This window comes from Neovison vison, chromosome 7 (assembly GCF_020171115.1).
Source record: "Neovison vison isolate M4711 chromosome 7, ASM_NN_V1, whole genome shotgun sequence".
In the NCBI taxonomy this organism is placed as follows: domain Eukaryota; kingdom Metazoa; phylum Chordata; class Mammalia; order Carnivora; family Mustelidae; genus Neogale; species Neogale vison.
Genome location: NC_058097.1, coordinates 204,090,700 through 204,112,695, shown reverse-complemented (window position 1 = coordinate 204,112,695; position 21,996 = coordinate 204,090,700). Strand labels below are relative to the sequence as shown.

Genomic DNA, 21,996 nt, shown 5'->3' with positions numbered 1-21,996 from the left:
CGTGCTGTGGGACTGGCTGGGGCCTTCTCCCTGCTGCTTTCCCCCCGCATCTCCTGGAGGAAGAGAAGGGCCCAGAGAGGCTGAGGAGCCTGCCCAAGGTCACACAGCGTGGGGAGGAGCCGGAGCGGGACTCCCGGGGCCCAGCTGCCTGGCTGCGTCCGCGCTGGGACCGTTTCCCTGACGGCCTCGAGAAAGTGGTGGCTGTTCGCCCCCCACGCGAGAGCCTCCACTACTTTTGCGGACAGGACTGGAGATTTTGCCTCCATTTCCCCGATCAGGATGTGTGGGACAGGATTCCAACCAGGGGTTAGACAGGCTCCCACCGCGGCTCCCTTGACTCCCCCCACCCCAGGAACAAGGAGGGCATTGAAGCCCCAGACACCTGCTCATGCAAATCCTGCCTCTTTGCATGCCCGGCCCACCTGGCCCATTTGCCTGGCCTCCAGCAACGTGCGGCCCCCAGCGCCCCCAGGCCCCCAGCGCCTGGCACCACGCCCAAATGCTCTCCTCACCCTGTCCCCAGGCTGGATGGGGGGGTGAGGGGTGGCGGTTGGATGATGAGGTTGGCGCCCCCCACTCCTGCTCGGAACCCCATGTCCCGTCAGTGAGGTCAGAGGCCCAGAGTCAGATGAGGAAGCCCAGCGGCCACCCCTGCCGTCCCTGCCAGGCCCCCGCCCCCGACCAGCCAGCCTGAGGACTGGGCCCCGGGCCCCAAACCCCCAGCCGCCCCCACACCCCACTGTATGCCTTCTGCTCGCAGCTTATCCAGATATGGCCAGAAGGGACCAGACTAGGCAGCTGGCCTGACAGGTCCTGAGCAGGTGGGAGGGAGGGAGGGCTGGTCCCAAACAGCAGCCCCGTGGTCCCTGTCCTGGCCCCCCGCCCCCCAGCGAGCCACACACTCTCCCCACCTCGCCACCTGGACCGTGGGTAAACCCCAGAACGGGACCCATCAGGGGGATGCCGTCTTCACAGGCCTCACTGGTGAAGATGAGGTCAGAGTGGGGACAGTGGGCCCGATCCATCGACCAGTGTCCCCATGTGATGAGGGACGTCTGGACACAGAGACACAGGAAAGGCCACGGAGGGACGGAAACAGAGACTGGGGCCCCAGGGACCACTGCCAGGGGACACCTGGAGCCCCAGGAGCCAGAGGGGCAGGGAGGGGTCCCTGACACCTTGATGTGGGACTTCTGGAGCTGGGAGCCAAGGGCTCTGAGCCACCCTATCTGCGGGACTTTGTTGGAAATGTCCTGTCCCCACTCCCACGGGCCCCGGCCTGGGCCTTGTTGCTGCCCAGACACACCCAGGCCTTGTCCAGGTCCCCACCTCCTGGTAAACAGTCACCAGCTTGGAAAAGCCACATTCAAATCCCGCCCAGTTTCCTTCTCCGGGAGTGGGAAGCCAGGGGGTGCGAGGGAGGGGGAAGCCAGGAGGATTTGCATCCCACCCGGGAGCCAGGCCTGGATGCAGGGGAGCGTGGGGGGAGCTCACTCTGGCCTGGGGTCTGCGGGGGGTCCAGGCGGGCACCAGCAAGCCTGTCTACCTCAGTTCCTCCTCGGCCCTCTGGGCTGGCGGCTGCAGGAGTGTCCCGGACGGCCTCACGCAGGACCCCCGGGGCCGCAAGCGCTCCAAGAGCGGCTGGGGGTCCTGCCTCTCCTCTCCCGGCTGCCGGGGCTCCAAGCGGTCCTGGGCTTGGGGCGCATTGCCCCGGCCTCTGCCTGTGAGGTCACGTGGGCTTCTACCTCTTCCTTGCGAGGACACCGGTGCCTGAGTTAGGAGCCGCGACTCATCCCACGGGACGCCCCGTCCACAGGTGCCGGGAGTTGGGACTTGGATGTGTCTGTCTGGGGGCCCAGCGGGGTGGGCCGTGGGGGTGCAGGTCCCTGTCGTGCAGGCAGGGTCGTGCCCCCGCCCGCGAACACAGGCGGCCCCCCTCTAACAAACACAGGGTGGGCCGATGGGGGAGCTGCCACGGGAAGGGGTTTCGCTCAAGGACATGTTCGGGGGGGGGCAGCGGGCGCCCGGAGAAGCTGGGAAACTGGCTCAGAGGGAGGGGGTCTGGAGCTGTGGCCGGGCAGCCGAGATGGTGGGGAGACTGGGCTTCACGGGGGGCGGGGAGGTGGGGGGGCAAGGCCGCTTGGCTGTCCCAGAATGCAGGGTCCTGGGCTCTGGGGAGACCCCTGTCCTGCAGGCTCACTCCCCACCCCAAATCGGCTGAGAAAATCGGCTGGAGCCAGGAGGCTGGGAGGTGGGGCCTGGCGGGTCGGGGAGACCTGGGGGTGCCCCAGCCAGGCAGGCCCTTGGGAGCGAGCTCTTTGCCCCCTGGGCCGGTCGTGGGGCCCCAGCCCTGTGCACCCTGAGAGCGTCCGAGGAGCAGCACTGGGCTCGGAGCCTGGCTGCGGGCCAGGGCCAGGGCCAGGGCAGAACTGGGTGGGAAGAGCCCGGGGCAGGGTGCCTTCCCCTCCGGACCTCCAGGCAAGGACCGTGGTCTGTCCCTCCCCCGCATCACACAGTCTTGCCCGGGCCCTCTCAGGCCTCTGCTCTTGAGCTGTGGGCACCAGCTGAACTTACCAGCCGGCCCCCCTCCCTGCCCAGGCACAGCCAAGATGTCCATCCCCATCCTGGGGCCGGTGGGGGTGTGGGGTGGGTGGGCTGCGTGTCCTGAAGCCCATAGGACGTTCTGGGTTTCTAGGACGCCCCCCAGCAAAGCCTCTGCCGGAGTGGTGACTGGAGTGGCCGGCCCGAGGCGCCCCACGGCAGGGTGAGCAGCAGGCTGGGGAGCCAGGTAGAGGGGCCAGGATGCGCCCCCTTGTCTTCTGGGAAGGGGTGGGGTGTGGGAGTCTCCTGCAACTGAAGCCGAGTGTGAAAGGCCTTGTGAACCTCACGGTGGGATTCTAGGCCAGGCTGGCGGCCGGGGAGGGCCCTGAAGCAGAGGCAGCTGTGGTCCCTGATCTCTGCCGTCACGGGAGCCAGGGAGAGGGGGGCACGGTTTGCCTCTCCTGCCCTCATGGGTTGGCTCTGTCCCTGCAGAGCGGTCCTCATGCCGGAGGCCGGGGGAAGCTGTCCCGGGGGCCCCAGGATGGTTGCGTCAGGCTCGGGGTCTGGCCTGTGCCGGGGCGAGATCGAATTTGGAGGGTCTGGGAAGAAGCGAGGCAAGGTAAGGGGCTGCCGTCCCGCACACACCGCCGCTGCGCCCTCACGCCTTGGGGGCCGGACCAGACCACCGAGTGCTTGCTGCCACCCCGAGCTCCCAGCGCCTCCCCTGAACATGGAGCGCCCCGGGCCGCTCAGGGCCCGCCTGCTCTCAGGGCTGGGTGCAGAGTCCCCAGGGGAGGCAGAGTGCAGAGCTGCCCGTGACCTCTGGCCCCCGTCTCCCACCCCCACACGCACAGCCAGGACCCCTCCTCTCTCCACACTTCCACCCCCAAGGAGAAGGAAGCAGGGCCCAGACGGGACTCAGTGCTGCCTGGGGCGCGGGCAGGTCAAGGCAGGACCCGGCTGAGTCCTGGCTTCCTACAGCCACCCTGCCCTAAAGGGTATTAGCCTCTCTCCTCAGGGCCAGCACCCACATGGCCCCTGTGCCAGTGCCCCCCAGCGCCCTTGTGCCCAGCACCCCATACCCAGTGCCCCAGTGCCCAGGACCCCCAAAGCCAGTGCCCCCATGCTAGCCCTCAGTGCCCAGCACCCCGTGCCGTGTCCCTGCGCCCAGTGCCCCCAGGTCCAGCACCCACCAGGCACCCTGAGGCTGTGGTCATCCTGCCCCACAGTTTGTGAAGGTGCCCAGCGACGTGGCCCCCTCCGAGCTCTTCAACCTCCTGCTGGCCGAGTGGCACCTGCCTGCCCCCAACCTCGTGGTGTCCCTGGTGGGCGAGGAGCGTCCGTTCGCCATGAAGTCCTGGCTGCGGGACGTCCTGCGCAAGGGGCTGGTGAAGGTGGCCCAGAGCACAGGTGAGGCTCCCCCAGAGCCCCTGAGCGGGGAGCACCCCAGCCCATGGGCCCCTGTGGCTTCCTCTGTGCGGCCCAAGGCGAGAGCAGCTCCTCAGGAGGAGGGCCGCGGCCGAGGTCCCCCGCTGGGGGCCGGGGCCTCTTCAGGAGCTGCAGGGGCACCCTGTGGGCCTCGGCAAGACACCCTCAGGGATGGCAGTGGGACCCCGTGTCTGCGGGTGGGCCCCCACCACCCTCTCCGCCTCCCTCGGGGGGACAGTCTGGCTTGACTAGGTCAGGACCAGATTATCGGGCTTCCTGCTCAGGCCGCCTGAGCCTGCGGAGACCCCGCGCAAGGTCCAGGGGTTTCCGAGCTCTCTCCCTGCAGAGGCTGACAGACCCCACTGGGCAGAGCGCTTCCTAATTTGGAGAAACCCTCCAGGCTCTGGTCCCCCGCACAGGCCACAGGGCAGAGCCATGGCCTGCTGTCCAGGGGACCCCCAGGGGCCCGGTCCCACGCGGCTCCCACAGGTCTGGGGACATGGGCCTGCCCACGGGCTGGGGAGGACCGGGACAGTGCGGGCGCAGGCTCACTGAGCCGCATGCCGCAGGGGCCTGGATCCTGACCAGTGCACTTCGCGTGGGCCTTGCCCGATACGTCGGACAGGCCGTGCGTGACCACTCGCTGGCCAGCACGTCCACCCGGGCCCGCGTGGTGGCCATTGGCCTTGCCTCGCTGGGCCGCGTCCTGCATCGTCATCTTCTGGACAATGCCCAGGTGAGCGTCTGTCTTGGACTGTCGGGGCGGCTGGGCAAGGTGGACCTGGGGGGCAGGGAGGAGCTCATGGCCCTCGAGTATCCCTCGGCCCAGTGGGAGGGGTGTCTGCCGAGGAGGCCACCCGTGCCGTCTCAAAGGCTGACCACATCCCCCCATCCGCTGCCCATTGGTTATTTGGCAAACATCTCCTGAGGCCCTCCGTGTACCAGGCCTGCTGTGGACAGAGTAGCCTCTGCCCTCAGGGTCTGGGGGCGGGGGCGGGGTGGGGCAGGCTCCCTGAAGGCTTGGGACACTGAGGGGAAGCTATGGGAGGGGAGGAGAAGGGAGGAGCTCAAGGGGAGGAAAGAAGGGGGGGGGCCTGCACACGGCCAGCAGGTGGCAGCATTGGCTAAGGAATAGCGTGGGGAGGGGTCCTCCAGGCCCCCAGCCCGCGCAGACCCACCCTCCGCCCAGGACCAGGACCGAGGCCCAGACGGTCACCAGCACATCTGGGCAACCTCGGGGCGAGTGGCCTCGGCTCCCAGCCCAGAGTCTGTCTAAGGCAGGGCCGGGGAGTGAGGGGAGCTTTCTCCCTCCCTGGTTCCATCGGGAGGACCATTCCCGACCGCCCCCGGCCCCCGGGCGCCCCCCACCCCACCCCGCCTCGGCCCCGGCACCAGCCGCGCGGCCGCCCCCTGGCTGGGGTGGGAGCAGGTCCCGGCAGAGCAGACCTGGTCCGGGCCTCATGCTGTGTGCGGGGCCGCGTTTCAGGAGCACAGCCCTGTCCACTACCCCGCGGACGAGGGCAGCGGCCGGGGCCCGCTCTGCTCCCTGGACAACAACCAGGCGCACTTCATCCTGGTGGAGCCCGGGCCGTCCGGGAAGGGGGACGGGCTGACGGAGCTGAGGCTCAAGCTGGAGAAGCACATTTCGGAGCAGAGGACCGGCTACGGGGGTGAGGCCTGCCCCGGGGGCACAGCGCGTGGGCGGGGCCCGAAGGACGACCCGGTGGGCAGGTGGGGCTTCCAGGCTGAAGGCGAGGGGGTGCGGAGGTCGGGCTGTGAGCCGTTTTGGAGGGGGAGCCGCGGGCGCGTGGGGAGCGGAGCCGTCGGGCAGCGACTCCCCCCACGGGGCGGCGGAGCACTCGCGGGTGTGTTTGCACGCGCGGCCCCGGCCAGAGGCTCTTTCCGTGGGCTCCCCACTTTGGGAGGAAAACGGATCTGCGGGTTTTGAGAGCCCGTTTCCCTCCACCGGCGCGAGGTACGCCGCCACCAGAGGGCGGTGTTCCCTGAGCCCCGGCGCCGCTAGTGGGGCGTGAAGGGGATCCCCGGTCCTCGCAGCCCCCGTGTTTGCTTAGGATGCTCGATGCTCTGCTCGGTGCTCGATGCTCGTGGAGTGTGCGCTAGCGGGGAGCTCGTAACAACCCCAGCCATGCTGAACCCCGGGGGTGGCGTGGGGCTCCGGTGCGCTGACGTCTGCACGGCCCACACACCCCGACCCGGCCGCCGGCTTCCATCCCAAGGCAGCTCTGGGCCCCTGGTGGCCCAGCACCAGCCGGCCTCACACGCCGAAACCTCGTTTCTGGTTAATGTGGGGACGGAACTGGCCGAGGCCCCTCCTTCACCTCTTTAGTTTGCTTCGGGGGCCTCTAAGGGTCTGCGGAGCGGCGGGACAGCTTGCTGCCGCGGCGGGGTGAGACGCGGGGCACCTAATTGTGGCCCGTGCAGCCGGGGACTGAACTTCTGACTTCACAGACGTTCCTTTTTGTGGAAATGGCTGTGAGGGGCCACAACGGTCCCCAGGCGGAGGGGCTGGTGTGTGCGGTACGCACCCCGGAGCCCACACTTGGCTAGAAACAGCCTCTGGGCCAGCGTTTGCTCAGAAAACGTTGGGGGTTGGTGGTCTGAGCACGTGGCCGCCCCACAAGGAGGTGCAAGCCCCCCCCCACCACGTGCCTGGCACCAGGGCGGACCTCACGGTGCTCTGTCCGCAGGCACTGGCAGCATCGAGATCCCCGTCCTCTGTCTGCTGGTCAATGGTGACCCCAGCACCCTGGAGGTAGGGCCAGGGAGGGGGGGGCCCAGCGAGGGCCCAGCGGGAGCCCCCCCGACTGTCCGTGGCTGCCGGCAGGACCCTGTCCATCCTGGGACAGGGCATGTCCAGCACACGGGCCAAGGAGGGTGCCCAGGCTGACGTGGGGTCTCCTCCCCCCCATTTGCTGCCCCAGAGGATCTCCAGGGCCGTGGAGCACGCCGCCCCGTGGCTGGTCCTGGCAGGCTCAGGAGGCGTCGCGGACGTGCTGGCCGCCTTGATGAACCAGCCCCACCTCCTGGTGCCCCAGGTGGCCGAGAAGCAGTTTAAAGAGAAGTTTCCGGGTGAGCAGTTCCGCTGGGAAGACATCGTACACTGGACCAAGCTGGTAGGCGCCTCCCAGCGACGGTGGGACCCGAAGGCTGAGGCCCCCCGCCCTGTCCCATCCCCTGCTCCCAGGCATGGCAGAGCTGGGACTAATCCTCCGGGTGCCTCTGTGCCCCCGCCCCACACGCAGGGCCCCAGCGTTCTCCATCTCCCCACAGAGCCTCCCAGCTGGCTCAGCCTCGGGCCCCGGAGCAGGGGAGCTCGGAGCGGGCCCCTGTGCCCCGGGCAGCCGCTGGCCTGCTCACTGAGACCCACCTCACATGCCGGGTGCCCAGCCCATGCCTGTCCACCGGCATGTCCCCGCCCCCAGGGCCACCTCAGGGCCCCTGTCCTGGTGTCCCAGCTGCAGAACATCACCTGCCACCCGCACCTGCTCACCGTGCATGACTTCGAGCAGGAGGGCACCGAGGAGCTGGACACGGTCATCCTTAAAGCGCTGGTGAAAGGTGAGAGGCCTGGGCGGGTGTGGGGTGACCACCGCTGCGTCCCACGGCCCCCGGCTCTGCGCCTGGCCCCTAGGGACCCCTAGGTTCGCCCCTCATGCCCCGCCCACTCTGTCCAAGCCTGCAAGAGCCACAGCCAGGAGGCGCAGGACTACCTGGATGAGCTCAAGCTGGCCGTGGCCTGGAACCACGTGGACATCGCCAGGAGCGAGATCTTCAACGGGGACGTGGAGTGGAAGGTGCCCGCCCGTCGGCCGGCCGATGCCTCCCGAGCTTCGTTTCTGGCCGACCCAGGGCGGGGACTCTGTGGAGGGCCTGGGGGCGGACGGTGTTCCCTAGGGTTCCTGGCAGGTTCCTTCCTGCCCGCTGTGGCCAGGGGTGGGGTGGGGAGGCCAGGGCACCTGCTGGGGCTCCCCGCGCATGGCCCCCAGGGAGGACGGGCCTGCCGGATGCCCCGGGACTCGTGGCCCCTGGTGGCCCGGAGGGACAGGCTGGGGTGCTGAACTGGGGGGCTCCCTGCACACGGACTCCCACTCACTCTGCGCGACTCCGCCCCACCCCCGGGCATGTTCCGTGACGGCCCCAGTCCTGTGACCTGGAGGAGGTGATGATGGACGCGCTGGTGAGTGACAAGCCCGAGTTCGTGCGTCTCTTCGTGGACAACGGCGCCGACGTGGGGGACTTCCTGACGTATGGGCGGCTGCAGCAGCTGTACCGCTCCACGCCCCCCAAGAGCCTGCTGTTCGACCTGCTGCAGCGCAAGCTCGAGGAGGGCCGGCTGACCCTGGCCGGCCTGGGCGCCCAGCAGGCCCGCGAGCCGCCCACCGGCCCGCCCGCCTTCTCCCTGCACGAGGTCTCCCGCCTGCTCAAGGACTTCCTGCACGACGCCTGCCGCGGGCTCTACCAGGAGGTGCGCGGGCCGGGGGCCGGGAGGCCGGGAGGGCCGGGAGGGGTCCCCAGGAGGCTGACCGGCCTGTTCTCCAGGAGCGGGGACCGGCCAGGCGGCCTGAGGGCCGGAAGTGGCTGCTGGATCTGAACCGGAGGAGTGAGAACCCGTGGCGGGACCTGTTCCTCTGGGCCGTGCTGCAGAACCGCCACGAGATGGCCACCTACTTCTGGGCCATGGTGGGTTGGCCCCGGGCTCCTGGGGGGCCGGGGAGGGGCGGGGATACCAGCCTCCTCACACCCTGCCTCCTAGGGCCAGGAGGGGGTGGCCGCTGCTCTGGCCGCCTGCAAGATCCTCAGAGAGATGTCGCACCTGGAGACGGGGGCGGGAGTGCGCCGCCCGGTGAGGGAGGCCAAGTACGAGCAGCTGGCCCTGGGTGAGCACCGGCCCGGCGGTCAGCGACGCAGCCCGTGGGGTGGGGGCGCGCACGGGGCTGGGGGCGCACGGAACGGGGGGCGCACGGGGTGGGGGCCCAGGGCCAGAGCCTCTTGTCCTCAGAGCCTCCTCTTAGTGGGGAGGTGGACTCTAACGTTCATTCTCACAGAGGGACGGGGGGGTCCTCAGCGGTGGCCTTGGGCACACCCTGGGTCCTGCGGCCACTCAGTCAGGGCAGGTGGGGTGACAACGGGGGAGGGAAGGGCAGGGCAGGCGGGCACGGTCAGAGTCCCTGTGGGGAGGTGGACGCAGCTCGGGGCCCAGGGGGAGGAGCGTGGCGGCCAATGGCCGGGGTCCCTGCGCAGGCCTCTTCTCCGAGTGCTACGGCAACAGCGAGGACCGCGCGTTCGCCCTGCTGGTGCGCAGAAACCGCGGCTGGAGCAGGGCCACCTGTCTGCACCTGGCCACCGAGGCCGACACCAAGGCCTTCTTCGCCCATGACGGGGTGCAGGTGAGCGCCTGGCTTTGGGGGAATGGCCTCGCCCGCCTCCGCTCCCCAAGTCCTGGTCACAGGCCAGGGGCGCAGGACGGACAGCCCTGTTCCTAGAAGGCACCTGCCTGGCTTCCTTCTCGCTGCCCCGGCCCGGCTCTTTGTCCGCTGTGGGTCTCAGCAGAGGGGCCGCCTCCTCCATGTGGCTCTCCCGCACCCCTAAACCTGGTCTCCCCTCACCCCGTGAAGGGTCTGCCCCCGGGGTGCAGGGCGAGGCTTTGGCAGAGCCTGGGAGGGCGCACCTGGTGCTGGGCACAGCATGGGCCACGGTGTGGGCTGGGGGGGCCAGTGGCGGTGCCTTCGTTTCAGGCTTTCCTGACCAAGATCTGGTGGGGGGACATGGCGTCAGACACGCCCATCCTACGGCTGCTGTGTGCCTTCCTCTGCCCAGCCCTCATCTACACCAACTTCATCACCTTCAGGTGTGTTGGGGGCAGGCGGCCGCCACCTTGCCAGCCACTGGTGGCGGGGGGTGGGCTTTGAGGGTACCGCATCTCCCCAGCTCCCCGCCTCCAGTATCTCTGTGGGTCCTGCTGTGGTGCAGACCTTCTCAGTGCATTCAGCACTTCCTTTGCTGGCTGGTGCCCTTGCCGCAGGCCCTGAGGGTCCCCTGTGCTTGCAGTGAGGAGGTCCCGCTGAGGACGGGCCCCGAGGGCCTGCAGGAACTGGACAGTCTGGACACGGAGAAGAGCCTGCTCTGCAGCCCGGGCAGCGGGTACGGGCCGCGGGGTGGGCTGGCCGGGGGGCGGCACTCACTCCGTGGGGCACCTGGCCGCCTGCCTCACCGCCGGCTGTGGTCTTCCTGTGCTGCAGGCCAGAGGAGTTGGCAGAGACACCAAGGGCTCAGGGAGACCCAGGGCCCCGTGCTGCCTTCCTGCTCACGCGCTGGCGCATGTTTTGGGGCGCGCCCGTGACCGTGTTCCTGGGGAATGTGGTCATGTACTTTGCATTCCTGTTCCTGTTCGCCTACGTCCTGCTGGTCGACTTCAGGCCACCTCCTCAGGGGCCGTCTGGGCCTGAGGTCACCCTGTACTTCTGGGTCTTTACACTGGTGCTGGAAGAGATCCGGCAGGTTAGTGGTGGGCCACGCCCACTGAGCCCGGGTCCCAGCTCCAGGCTGAGCCCTGATCCCCCCAACCCCAGCCTGGGCTGGGCAGGGCTGTCTCCAGTGAGCCGTCAGTGGACTGTCTGCCCCTCTGCCAGGGATTCTTCACGGACGAGGACACACATCTGGTGAAGAAGTTCACGCTCTACGTGGAAGATAACTGGAACAAGTGTGACATGGTGGCCATCTTCCTGTTCATTGTTGGTGTCGCCTGCAGGTCGGTAGGGCTCAGAGGCCTAACGGGCCACCTCGGTTGGGCCAGTGGGCAAGGTCACCTGTAGGATGAAACCAGGAAAGGGCTCAGAAGTTCCGGCTTGTCCCTGGCGCCAGCACTGTGTCCTGGAGGAAGCTCTTTCCTCTCTCGGGGCACTAGCAGCCCTTCGAACCACCCCCCCACCCCCAGGATGGTGCCCTCGATGTTCGAGGCGGGCCGCACGGTCCTGGCCGTCGACTTCATGGTGTTCACGCTCCGACTCATCCACATCTTTGCCGTCCACAAGCAGCTGGGCCCCAAGATCATCATCGTGGAGCGCATGGTGAGCCCCTGGCCGTACCCGGCCTGCCCTGGCTCCCGGGGCGGCTGAGACTGAAGCCCCAGTGGGCGACCACTAACCTCTCCGCTCCTCCCCCTGGAGATGAAGGACGTCTTCTTCTTCCTCTTCTTCCTGAGCGTGTGGCTTGTGGCCTACGGCGTGACCACGCAGGCGCTGCTGCACCCCCACGACGGGCGCCTGGAGTGGGTCTTCCGCCGCGTGCTCTACCGGCCCTACCTGCAGATCTTCGGGCAAATCCCGCTGGACGAGATCGATGGTTAGCACACAGCCTGGGGGAGAGGGCAGCGCCTCTGAGCCAGCTGCAAGGACACCCCCCCTTTGGGGTGCAGCCAGATGGGGTCTGGTTTACCAAGTCTCCTTTTACAACACCCTGGACGTGGGGCCCTTGAGAGGGGCCTTTTGGGGTCACGTGAGGCCCTAGCCAGGAATTAGCCAAGATGAGGGACGTCCCTGAGGCTGGCCCCCAGGCCCCACAGCCCAGGGGCAGCTCCAGGCAGATTTCTTTTTGTCACAGGGACGCGAGATTTGGGGCACCGGGCTAGGAACTGAGGTGCGAGGAGGCAGCAAAGTGGGCAGGCCCATCCCAGTCCGTCCCTAACCATCACGGGCTGGTCCGTGCACTGGCGCCTCTACCCACCCCGGGCGGCCCTGCTGGACAGCGGGCCTCTCTGTCCCCCGTCCATCCTCCAGAGGCCCCATGCTGGGTCCTGGGCCCGCCTGCTGGCAAGGCCCCTCTGCCATGAGGCTGTTCCTGACAGCGTCCGCGCCGGGGACACAGCCCAGTGCGCCTCACCTGCTCTCAGGGGTGTGCGGCCCATCAGAGGGTGCAGGTGTCCCCAGCTGGCCCTTGTTGGAGGTTCCCAGAATCTCCCATGACAGTGGGTAGTGTGGGAGAGGGAGCTGCTCCTCCATGGGGCGCTGGGTGGGCACAGGTTCAGGGAAGCCCTGGCGTGGGGGCCAGGGACACCTGTGCAGCCCCAGAGGTGACTGGGATTTGGTGAGGAGAGGGAACCGGCCCCTCAAGGAAGGTGAGCCAGCGCCGGCGGCCCGTGTGAGGGCCCGCGGAGGGCCCGTTCGCTCAGCCTGGGGCGGGACCAGGGCGACCCAGGCCCCAGGGCAGTCACGAGCACACCAGGTCTGAGGCCTGCCCCGACCCCTGAAGCCACTGAGGCGCGGTCAGCGTGCCCACCACATGGTACCGATTTGTCAGCGGGGAGAGAGCGTGAGTGATGCCAACACCGGCCGCCAGGATGGGCGGGGGCGCTGCCGCCATGGGGATTGGCTAAGTGAGGTGTGCCGGAGGCCATTCCCCGGGTCTGTGGGGCCTGCCCCGGTGACCCCTCGGTGTTTGCTCAGCCGCAGTGTTCCAGTCCCTTAGTTTCAGCAGACCCGCCTGCCTCCCCGTATGGCCCCTGGCCACCCTGTCCTGTGGGGCCCTTGGGAGGCGGGGGACACCGGGTCACCCGGAGGGCCCCATCTTCACGCTGGTGCTGGGGTCAGTGGTGTATGGTGGGGTCACGACCCCAGTTCCCCAGGAGCCCAGGGCTACCCGGAGAGGGCAGATGGAGGGCAGGCCTTCCTGAGGGGGTCCCAGCCCCCCGGGCTGCCTCGGGGACAGAGTGCTGTAGCACCAAGCCCGTCAGCACGGCCAGGCCTGAGTCGGCTCCCTCAGGGCCCCGGGCAGGACCCTTCCCCTCCTGGGGCTGGGCTTCCTGTCTACTCAGGCCTCTGGGTAACCCCACCACGGGGAGGGGGTCGGTGGTGGGGAAACTGAGTCTCTAACATGTAGCCTATGGGCCTGGGGCCCAGAGGGACACCTGCCCCGCCACACCCCATCCCGGCCCCACGCACCAGGAGGAAGCCGCAGGGCTGACTTCGGTCTAGCTTTAGCCCCAGGGGCAATTTAAGATCATTTATTTATGTATTTATTTGACAGGCAGAGGTCACAAGCAGGCAGAGAGATAGGCAGAGAGAGGAGGAAACAGGCTCCCCGCCGAGCAGGGAGCCCTATGTGGGGCTCGATCCCAGAAGCCTGGGATCATGACCTGAGCCGAAGGCAGAGGCTTTAACCCTCTGAGCCATCCAGGTGCCCCCCCAGGGACAATTTAATTTCCAGCCTGGCCTGGTGGCACCTTTGGGAGACATGGGAGTCTCATTGCTTCGGAGCCTGGGTGCCCAGGGGAGAGACAAGGGGTGTGACTCAGCCCCCAGCAGGCCTGTGGGCCAGGGCTGGGAGGAGGCTGCTTGGCTACGTCCTTCTGCCCACTCAGCAGCTCACTGGCCTGGCGTGGCACAAAAACTCACTCGGGAAATTGGGAGACAGCCCCCCGGGGAGGGAGCCACAGACACGTGAAGACAGGCCCCACCAGCCCGACACGTGCGCACAGCGTGGGGACACAGGTACACGCACGTAGACAGAGACCGGGGACACACAGCACAGACAGCCAGAGGGGCAGCTGTGGGAACAGTCCAGCATGCAGGCGGGGGCAGCACCCACGTGGCCACGGGGCACGTGCACATACAAGGCCACGAGCCCCCTCCCAAAGAAGATGTGGCAAGCACCCTGGGCAGCCGTGGCCCGTGCCCTCAGGCTCTGCTCCTTCCTCCCGTGCCTCCCATGAGTGCAGGGTGCTGGCTGGTGAGGGGCTGGTGCTGTGACCCTCGGGCCCCCCGGGGCAGGCTTGCCTGCTCCCAGATCACGCACTCACTCCCACTGCCCCGAGAACGTTCTGTGAGCTGGCATGGCCCAGAGGTGCTGTGTCCACACCGCCTGTGACAATCAGGGTCAAGGAAGGTGCAGCCCGATGAAGAACGGAGATAGTGCAGACTTGCCTCCCCAGCTGGGCGCCATGGGACAGGCCTCAGTGTTACGAAGGCCCTGATAAGTCCTGCAGGGAAGACCGACCACCCCTCACCTTGGCTAACTCTCTGCACACCAGCTTTGAGCCCGCGGTGGTGGTGGGGAAAGCACACATCTACCAGCACAAACTTGGGTCTTCTATGCCCCATCCCCCAGGTCCTGGCAGTGATGACCAGGCAGGAGGAGGTGGGGGAGAGGGACCAGTGTCCTATGCAGGAACGCTCAGTGCCCCACCAGCTAACCCCGGGCCAGCCAGGCTAGCTGGGCCCCCGCCAGCACCCTCCACCCGGGCGGGCTCCACGTGAGGATGAAGCTCTCAAGGCCGGAGGCTGTGGGTCCAGGCGGCCCCCACTGTGCGCTTGTGTTTCAGAAGCCCGTGTGAACTGCTCGCTGCACCCCCTGCTGGAGGAGGGCTCCCCCTCCTGCCCCAACCTCTACGCCAACTGGCTGGTCATCCTCCTGCTGGTCACCTTCCTGCTGGTCACCAACGTGCTGCTCATGAACCTGCTGATCGCCATGTTCAGGTGGCCTGATCCCTGAGCTCCCTGCATGGGGGGCTGTAGACCTGGGGCTGCAGGGGCCGCTCTGCACCGCCCCCCACCCGCCGGGGCTGGGGCCTGGACCGCGGGTGTGCAGGGCCCCGAGGAGGGGTGCAGTGAATGACAGGCGCGGGGGAGGGAGGCTCCGGGGGCAGGTCCGCACCGTCCAGGAGAGCAGAGGGGGCGGCGGAGACCGCACGTGTGCGCATCCGTTCCAGACGCACAGAGAAACGCGGGAGCGGGCACGAAGGGGGGGGCGACGCGGGCTGGGGGCCCCGGGAGTGGCGCGGGGCTGGGCGGGGACCAGAGGCCGCACGCGCTCCGCGCCCACACGCCGGCCCCACAGCTACACGTTCCAGGTGGTGCAGGGCAACGCGGACACGTTCTGGAAGTTTCAGCGCTACCACCTCATCGTGGAGTACCACCAGCGGCCCGCCCTGGCGCCGCCCTTCATCGTCCTCAGCCACCTGAGCCTGCTGCTCAAGAGGCTGCTCCGGAAGGGGGCCGAGCAGAAGCGGGCGCACCTGGGTGAGGCCCCGCCCTCGTGCAGGGGGGCGGGCAGGCGCGCGGAGCCCCCGTCCGGGCCCGGGGCAGCCGGCACAGGCTGAGCCCATCACCTTCCTCCTCCCCCTGGCACCCTGGGCCTGTGGGCAGTGACTTGGGGGTGCGGGGTAGAGGGCGGGCCCCGCGGGTGCCAGGGCTCCTGTGGCCCCGCGGCCCCCCTGGCTGCAGCCGAGCGTGTGGCCGTCCGGCCTTCCCAGGGAGAGACCTGCCGGAGCCCCTGGACCAGAAGATGGTCACGTGGGAGGCGGTGCAGAAGGAGAACTACCTGAGCAAGCTGGAGAAGCAGAGGAAGGGCAGCAAGGAGGAGGTGCTGCGGAAAACCGCCCACAGGTGCGTGGGTGCCCCGAGCCCCCCACCCCCACCTGGAGACCAAAGGCCCTGTCCCCCCCCTCCCCAGGCGGCCAGGGGTCTAAGAGCCCCTCCGGGACCTCCGCCACCAAGAGCAGGAGTGGCCCATGCCCGCCAGTCACAGTTCTGAGCTGGGGAGGCTGAAGCTGAGAGGGGCAGAGGGGCCGATAAAGGCGGTGTCGTCCTTGCTCTGGGCCCCCCAGAACGCTCCGTCCCAACATCCCTTCAGGCTCACAGCTCCCGCTTGCCCGCGACCCCCGCTCTCGCTGGCAGCCGCTCAGCCCCCTCGAGAGCCCAGGGAGGGCAGGAGGGCCCACAGCCAGATGTGGAGATGCTGGCAAAGGCGGACCACCCCACCCAGTGAGGCCTCAGTGACCCCAAACCTCCTCAAAAGGCCTGGGTGGTTGGGCACGGGAGGACGGGATCACCCGCTGTGGGGCGCCCCGTGCACACCGGTCTCCGTCGCAGGGTGGACTCCGTAGCCCAGCACCTCGGGGGGCTGAGGGAGCAAGAAAGGCGCATCAAGCGCTTGGAGTCCCAGGTAGGCAGTTGGGCCTCACGCTCTTCTGACTGGGGACCCTCACCCTCAGCCCTACACCCCAGCACCCAGGCAGGGCAGGGCAAGGCCCCGGGGGCACAGTCCCTGTACCTGCCTCCGTAGGGGACTTTGGGGAGAGCGTGCCCTCCCTGGAGGGGGTCCCGTCCTTCAGACCCCCTCACTGTCCACTCTGCACACCCGGAACCCTGCCCTCACACCTGTTCCCACGGCTACGGGAGGGGAGGCCCACGGGGTGGCAGGGCCCAGGGGCTGCCCCGGACGCCTCTCCCTCCCCCAGGTCGACTACTGCACGGTGCTCCTGTCCTCCATAGCCCAGAGCGGCGCCAGCTGGAGTAAGTGTGTGTCTGGGGAGGGCAGGGGCGCAGGCTGGCGGGGCCACAGGTGGAGGACGGTCACACGGTGCCTCGCTACCTGCCTTCCTGTCCTGGGAGGGGACTGGCCCAGGCCGCCGATGGCCCTTGGCTGGCAACGGTCTTCAGGGCAGGGCAGGAGCCCTCTGCCGAAGCCGCCAGCTCAGGCAGGCACGAGAGTGTGGCCACGTGGACCCTGGAGGCTCCGCCTGGCAGCCGCCCTCCACAACACCCCCAGCCCCCTCCTGGCCAGGCTCGCCGGCTCCCGTGCTCGTGTGGTGTGCGTGAGCCCCTCTCCCTTCCCTGGGACCGGCACCAGCAGCTGAGGGGTCTTCCTTTCTCAGCAGACTCACAGACCTCTAAAGGTGGGCGCCAGCAAGCCGGGGCCGACCGCCGTGGGGCTGCAGACAGCAGCGAGGGCCCAGAGGCTGGCCAGCGGCTCTCGGACACCTGAGCCACTCGGAGCATCTGCACACGGGGCCCACCTCCCCGCGCCCCGACCATGATGGGCAGGCAGGCCACCCCAGAGCCCAGAGACCCCCGCACCTGCCCCGCCTCCACTGGAGCCCTCGGTGGGCTCTGGCTCTCGTGGCCTTGTCACAAGCAGCTACTCCTCGCCCTGCCCGGCTCCTTTCCCGGGACCGCTCTCCACATGGAAGCACGGCGCTGGACGGTGGGCCCTCTCCCAGACTGGGGGAGCCCTGGGGACCCCCATGCACTACCGCCCGGTCTGGTCTGGTCTGGTGGGCCACAACACGGGGTCCACACCTCTCTCGTACCCAACCCGGATCACCTGTTAAAACTCATTTCTTGGAAACACTAGCGGCTGGAACCTCTTGCCCTTTTGGACCTGGAGGGAGTTTTGACTCTGCGTGTTGACCCCGAATCCCACACACCCTCACGTGCTCACACAGCAAGCGCTGCACTATGTCCGGCCTGGGCCCCGGCCCCAGGGGGACCCACCCCTGCCCCCAAGGCTGCTTTCTCCTAAGAGAACACACCCACCCCGAGTCAGTAAAGGTTAGGGGGGGGGGTGGGGGGTGGGGGAGGGTTTACCTGCCTATGGGATGGGGGTCCGGGCTCCTGTGCTGGCCCTAGCTAAGGTGAGTGGCTAGCCGCGTTGGTCCCCTCCTTCCCTCCGAGGCCTGGGGCTGGGACAACAGACCAGCCAGTCTCTGCTACGTCCTGCCACCAGGCACAGAGAGAACACACTAGTCCCAGTCTGCCACCCAATGCCCTCAGGGGTCTGTGCTCCTTCCCCCGCCGCTGGGCCCAGCCATACCAGCAGGGGCCCTGCCCACAGCTCAGTCGCTCTGGTGATGTGGTCCCAGGACACTGGCCATCATCACACTCGCCCTGGGCAGGCCAGAGCGGCCCAGGCCAAGGAGGGGCCCTGCCCCCAACTCACATGCTGGCCTTGTAGGGCCTCATCTCTTCAAGATTCCTTGCCCTAGCCCGGCCTGGCCAGCTGGGATCGAGCTCACCCCCCGGAGGTGCCCAGGGTCTTCTTCACCTCCTACTTTAGACCTGGGTGTCCATTTAAAAAGCCTCCATGCCCCCCGGACACTAAGTTAGGGAGGACAGAACGAGAGAACAGGGCGTATGGGGGCAGTGGGGGGCAAACAAGGCCCAGCCATGCTGGTCCTGACCTGAGAACCGACACAAGGCCCGAAGCCGAAGGAAAGTCCGAAACCTTTACTGCTGCCCCACAGGGACTCGGCGGGCCAGGGCTTCTGCCGTCCACCGGCAAGCACTGCTTCAGACACCACTACCCGGAGCTCCAGCCCAGGATGCCGTCGCCTCCTCCTGGCGGCCCGCTGGCTCCCTTCCCGAGGGGCTGGAGCCCCAGGCCCCACCCAACCCCAAGCGGCCAGTGGCCCTAGCTGCCTTCCTCCGCCAGCCTGTCCGGGAACACCAGCCGGGGGGTCTCTTCTCAGATCTCGGTGCCTGTGGCCTCAGGGCTGCTCTGCTTGTTCCGGAAATGGTCTCTATTCCGCTTCCTGCTGCCATGGAAGCCAACGGTCTCCACCACGGAAGGCCCGGCCGCTGAACTGGGGTGGGCGGCCCCCTGCAGCACGCCCACTTCCTGAAGGCCCCCGAGGGGGCTGTTCCAGTCCTCAGCCTCCGGGCTCCCAGGCTCAGCCAGGTGGGCCAGCTCCACGGGGCCCTCGCCCCCTGGGGCGCCCGGGTTCCCAGGCCCTCCTGCCTTCTTCAGGGCCCTCTTCCTCTCAGGCCTGGCCTCGCCAGCTCGGGCGGGTTTGGTGAAGATGACTCTTCCCTCCCCGCAGCTAGAGGCGTCCTGGTTGAAAGAGGACACACGGTTGTTGGGGGCAGCCAGGCTCGGGGAGCCCAGGAAGGCCAGAGCAGCAGCCCGGTTGCTCTGCTCGCTGACCTCCGCCACATTTTCCAGGCTGTACTTGGTCCAGCGCTCAGGGTGGGCCACATAGTCAGGGACGGGGGGCAACTTCGGAGGAGCAGGGCTCTGACTGGCCCTGCCCGGGTCCTCTGCTGGACGCTGGCTTGCGGGTGCCGGCGGCCGTGGGAAGTCCCCGTCATCACCCGCGTCAGTCTGAGCCTCGGAGGGCAGCACCTGACTGCTTGTGCCCTCTAAGCAGTCAAAGATGTTGCGGCTGCGCCAGGAGAAGGTAGAGCTCATGCCCCTCAGCTGGAACGGCTGCACCGCGGCCGTGCGGAGGCCCCTCGCAGACAAAGAGGACTCATCGGGGTCTGAGTCCCCCTGGGCCTCCCCAGGTCGCACCCCCGGGGACAGAGCCTCCATCTCAGCACCACCAGGCAGGCTGACAGAGTCTGAGTCGCTGAGAGACGCGGTGTCCGCAGGCACAGCGGCAACCTCTGTCCCTTGCTGGGCTTCCAGGGGCTCTCCTGCCTCTGCCTCAGACATGTGTCCCAGGGCACACCACACCCAGACCAGACCGCCCAAGAAGTTCGTGTCTGAGACTCGCAGGCACTCACGATAGGTCCCTCCTGTAGACCCACTGTCCTTGGGCCGGCGGTGGGATCCACAGGAAGAACGTCCTGCAGAGCAAGGGACGGAGATCCCCGTCCCCTGAAAGCCCGCTCACCTCCCTTGTCTGACGCGGTCTGTGCGGACACTGGAGTGCCGGTGGGGGACGTGCTGCAAAGGTGTGGTGGCCTCGGTCCTGGCGCCGTCCAGCGGCTCAGCTGTAGCGGGCTGAGGTGGGAAAAGGCGAGCATCAGATCAGACTCTTGCAAAGGTGCAGAGACGGTGCCACAACCCCAACGGGTGGTCCTGGGTTTACGAAGCCCAGACAGAGGCCGGGCCCAGAGCAGATCCTTTGTAACGATGGCTCCGTTCAAGGCTCGGAGCCCCGTCTAGGGGCCTGTTGGAGGGTGGGGCTGTGGCAAGAGGCAGCCAGCCAGGGCTCGGCCCACGGCAACCGTAGCCTGTGCTCTGCGCTGCCGCCCCCTAGAGCAGGTAGGCTCCTTACTAACCGCTCAGCGTGGCGCGTGGCACGCCGCAAGGACTGCACAAAGACTGGGCCACCTGCCTGGTCCAAGGCAGGAAGGGCGGCTCCTGACCGCTGGGAGAGGCCCCGGGAGTTCCATGGGCGTCCGCAGCCGAGTCCTTGGTGTCTGAGGGTCAGGCCCACAGCGAAGCGGGGTGTCAGTGGCCACCCGGGGCACCCTTGGTGGGCAGAGGCAGGCCCTGCAGCAACCTCCAGTGGCACTTCCCCCCAACAGTGCACACACCTCCCCTCTCCCAGCAGAGCACAGAAGTGGGACCAACGCTCGCTTAGTGGCCCAAGTGTGACCAAGCGGGCACCTTGCACCTTGTATTTCCGGGCTCAGGGGACAGCCAGGCCTCACCCATCTATCCACCAAGCCGCCCTGGCCCAGGGTGACCCGCTGCGGAGCGCCCACGAAGGACCCGGCAGGTGGGCCAGGCGCGGCCGCGGGTGCCCCGCAGCTGACCAAACACAGACGAGACCGCCAGTGCTCTGGGTCGCGAGTCCCCAAGCGAGGGAGCGCCTCCAGAGCGAACGGGAGCACCCCACGTGTTCTAGGGAGGGAGAGACAATGGGCCGGCCGCGCAGCACGCCGCGAGCAAAGCCGGAGCTGCAGCCAGCCTCCTGCTCGCCGAAGTCGCGTCCCCGCGGTCCGCACCGCCGGGAAGGCCACCGCGACTAGAAGCAGCAGCCGGAGCGGGGGCGCGCCGGGGGGACAAGGGGGCAGCGCCTTGTGCCATCCCGATGGCAGGAGGAGCCACCGGGAGCGTTTCCTGGGGCTCTCCGCGAACTTCGGGAGCTCGGCGGCCGGAGCCCCGCCCCGGCAGGCGGAACCACTGGCTTCCCCGCGGGAGCGCTCGGACGCGCACCCCCGGCTTCCTCCGCTCGGTCGGGGGCCTGGGCCGGACAGGGTCCGGGCTTCACAAGCCTCGGGGTCCCAGGGCCCAGCCCACGAGGGGCCGGAGACGCGACGCACTAGGGGGGCGGCTCCGGGCTGGGCAAGGATGCGGACAGCACCTCCCAGAGGCGCGGCTGCTAGTCAGCGCCGGACTCCCTCGCCGCATACTTACCGGACTGGTGCGGCCTGGCCGGCTCCATCTTGAGCTGCGCTCCGCCTTCTGGGAAACCGAGTCCTCCGCCGGCCCAGCCCGGAGGCGTCCGTACTTGGAAAACTACATCTCCCACAAAGCACTGGGGCGCCACCCCCCAAGGCCCGTCGGGTAGCGTGGCCCCTGCGCATGCGTCCTCGCTTTTCTTCTGAGCCCCTCCTTCCCGGAAACGACGGCTTTCTTGCCCGCTAAGAGCCGGAATTGAGTAGAGAAAAGAGGGAGGAGGAAGAGGCGTCACGGCGACTCCCAGAATGCTCGAGCGCCGCGTTCCTGGGCCCTCAGCGCCACCTGCTGGAAGTCGCGAGCACAGCGGCCTCCTTAGGACGGAAGTGCACCGTCGCGCGCGGCGCCGTTGCCGCGTGCTTCCGGTGCGGGCGGAAGCGCGCGACCGCGCCCTTCGTGGGTCGGGGCGGCGGGCGGACGGGGTTTCGGCTGCTGCGCTCAGCCTCGGGGCAGCTTAGCCTCGCTTGCCCGCCGCGTCCACCCTGCCGCCCCCCGGCGTGGTCGGGACCCGCAGGGACCCCCAGGGCAGCACCCTCCCCCCCCCACCCCCGCCCCAGCACGGACTGCGGCTGCGCTCTGCTGCGTGGCCGGGACGCCCCAGGGTCCGCGGGGAAGCACGTGGGAGGGGCCCCGCGGCCGCCGTGTTCTCCCAGAGACCCATGCGGCACACGCGGAGCGGTGCGGCGGGAGGGCCGACCCCGCCGAGACCCGATGACCCCAAATGCGGGGCGGGGGCTCGTTTCCAACGGGAGCCCCCGAGGACCCCGAGCCCGAGCCCAGCCAGGCGCTTGCGGCCTCACGGGGTCGGTTCGGCACAGACCAGGTCGGTGCCCGCGCCCCGGGCACCCCCAGCGTTGGTGAGGCGGCCGGGCTGCGGTCCACCCCGGGGTCCGGCCGGCAGGGGCTCAGCCCCGCGTCTCCGGCCCCCGCCAGCTGTGGCTCGGGCCGGGGGCTACGCAGCTGTCCGGGAAGGCTGACCGGCACCGCGACCGCCGGAGAGTCCGGGGCGCCGGAGGGGCCGGCGTCCGCCCCCCGCAGAGCCGGCCCCAGGAGGAAGGGGAGCCTCGCGGGCCCCCACCTCAACGCCCCCACCCCCGGCTC

At 68.5% G+C, this 21,996-nt stretch overlaps 2 protein-coding genes across 4 annotated transcripts; one reads left to right on the top strand and one right to left on the bottom strand.

Annotated features, from left to right (window-relative positions):
• The first annotated feature begins 3,043 nt into the window (after window positions 1-3,043).
• Window positions 3,044-16,337, top strand: TRPM5 (transient receptor potential cation channel subfamily M member 5). The gene is given in 24 exon segments (XM_044259972.1): window positions 3,044-3,160; window positions 3,771-3,951; window positions 4,539-4,705; window positions 5,456-5,639; window positions 6,678-6,742; window positions 6,912-7,103; window positions 7,446-7,548; window positions 7,666-7,784; window positions 8,132-8,455; window positions 8,530-8,670; window positions 8,744-8,867; window positions 9,232-9,377; window positions 9,726-9,838; window positions 10,039-10,131; window positions 10,230-10,488; window positions 10,620-10,738; window positions 10,925-11,057; window positions 11,157-11,331; window positions 14,306-14,459; window positions 14,821-15,002; window positions 15,236-15,368; window positions 15,855-15,999; window positions 16,002-16,121; window positions 16,123-16,337. Coding segments are annotated over 24 exon segments (3,648 nt in total). The 3' UTR covers window positions 16,282-16,337.
• Window positions 16,338-17,975: 1,638 nt separating this feature from the next.
• On the bottom strand, window positions 17,976-21,105 carry TSSC4 (tumor suppressing subtransferable candidate 4). Of its 3 annotated transcripts, none has more exons than XM_044259969.1 (2): window positions 20,854-21,105; window positions 17,976-19,488 (listed from the first exon to the last, which is right to left on the bottom strand). In XM_044259969.1, the coding sequence occupies exon 2, from the start codon at window positions 19,195-19,197 to the stop codon at window positions 18,229-18,231; it is 969 nt and encodes a 322-aa protein (XP_044115904.1). In that variant the 5' UTR covers window positions 19,198-19,488; window positions 20,854-21,105; the 3' UTR covers window positions 17,976-18,228. The 3 variants fall into 3 exon arrangements, with proteins under 3 accessions (XP_044115904.1, XP_044115905.1, XP_044115906.1); XM_044259970.1 differs by lacking the exon at window positions 20,854-21,105 and adding an exon at window positions 19,770-20,838; XM_044259971.1 differs by lacking the exon at window positions 20,854-21,105 and adding an exon at window positions 20,145-20,838.
• Between the last annotated feature and the right edge of the window lie 891 nt (window positions 21,106-21,996).

Excerpts from the sequence above, each read along its gene's own strand:
- TSSC4 (XM_044259969.1), bottom strand. The coding sequence starts at position 19,197 with ATGTCTGAGGCAGAGGCAGGAGAGCCCCTGGAAGCCCAGCAAGGGACA.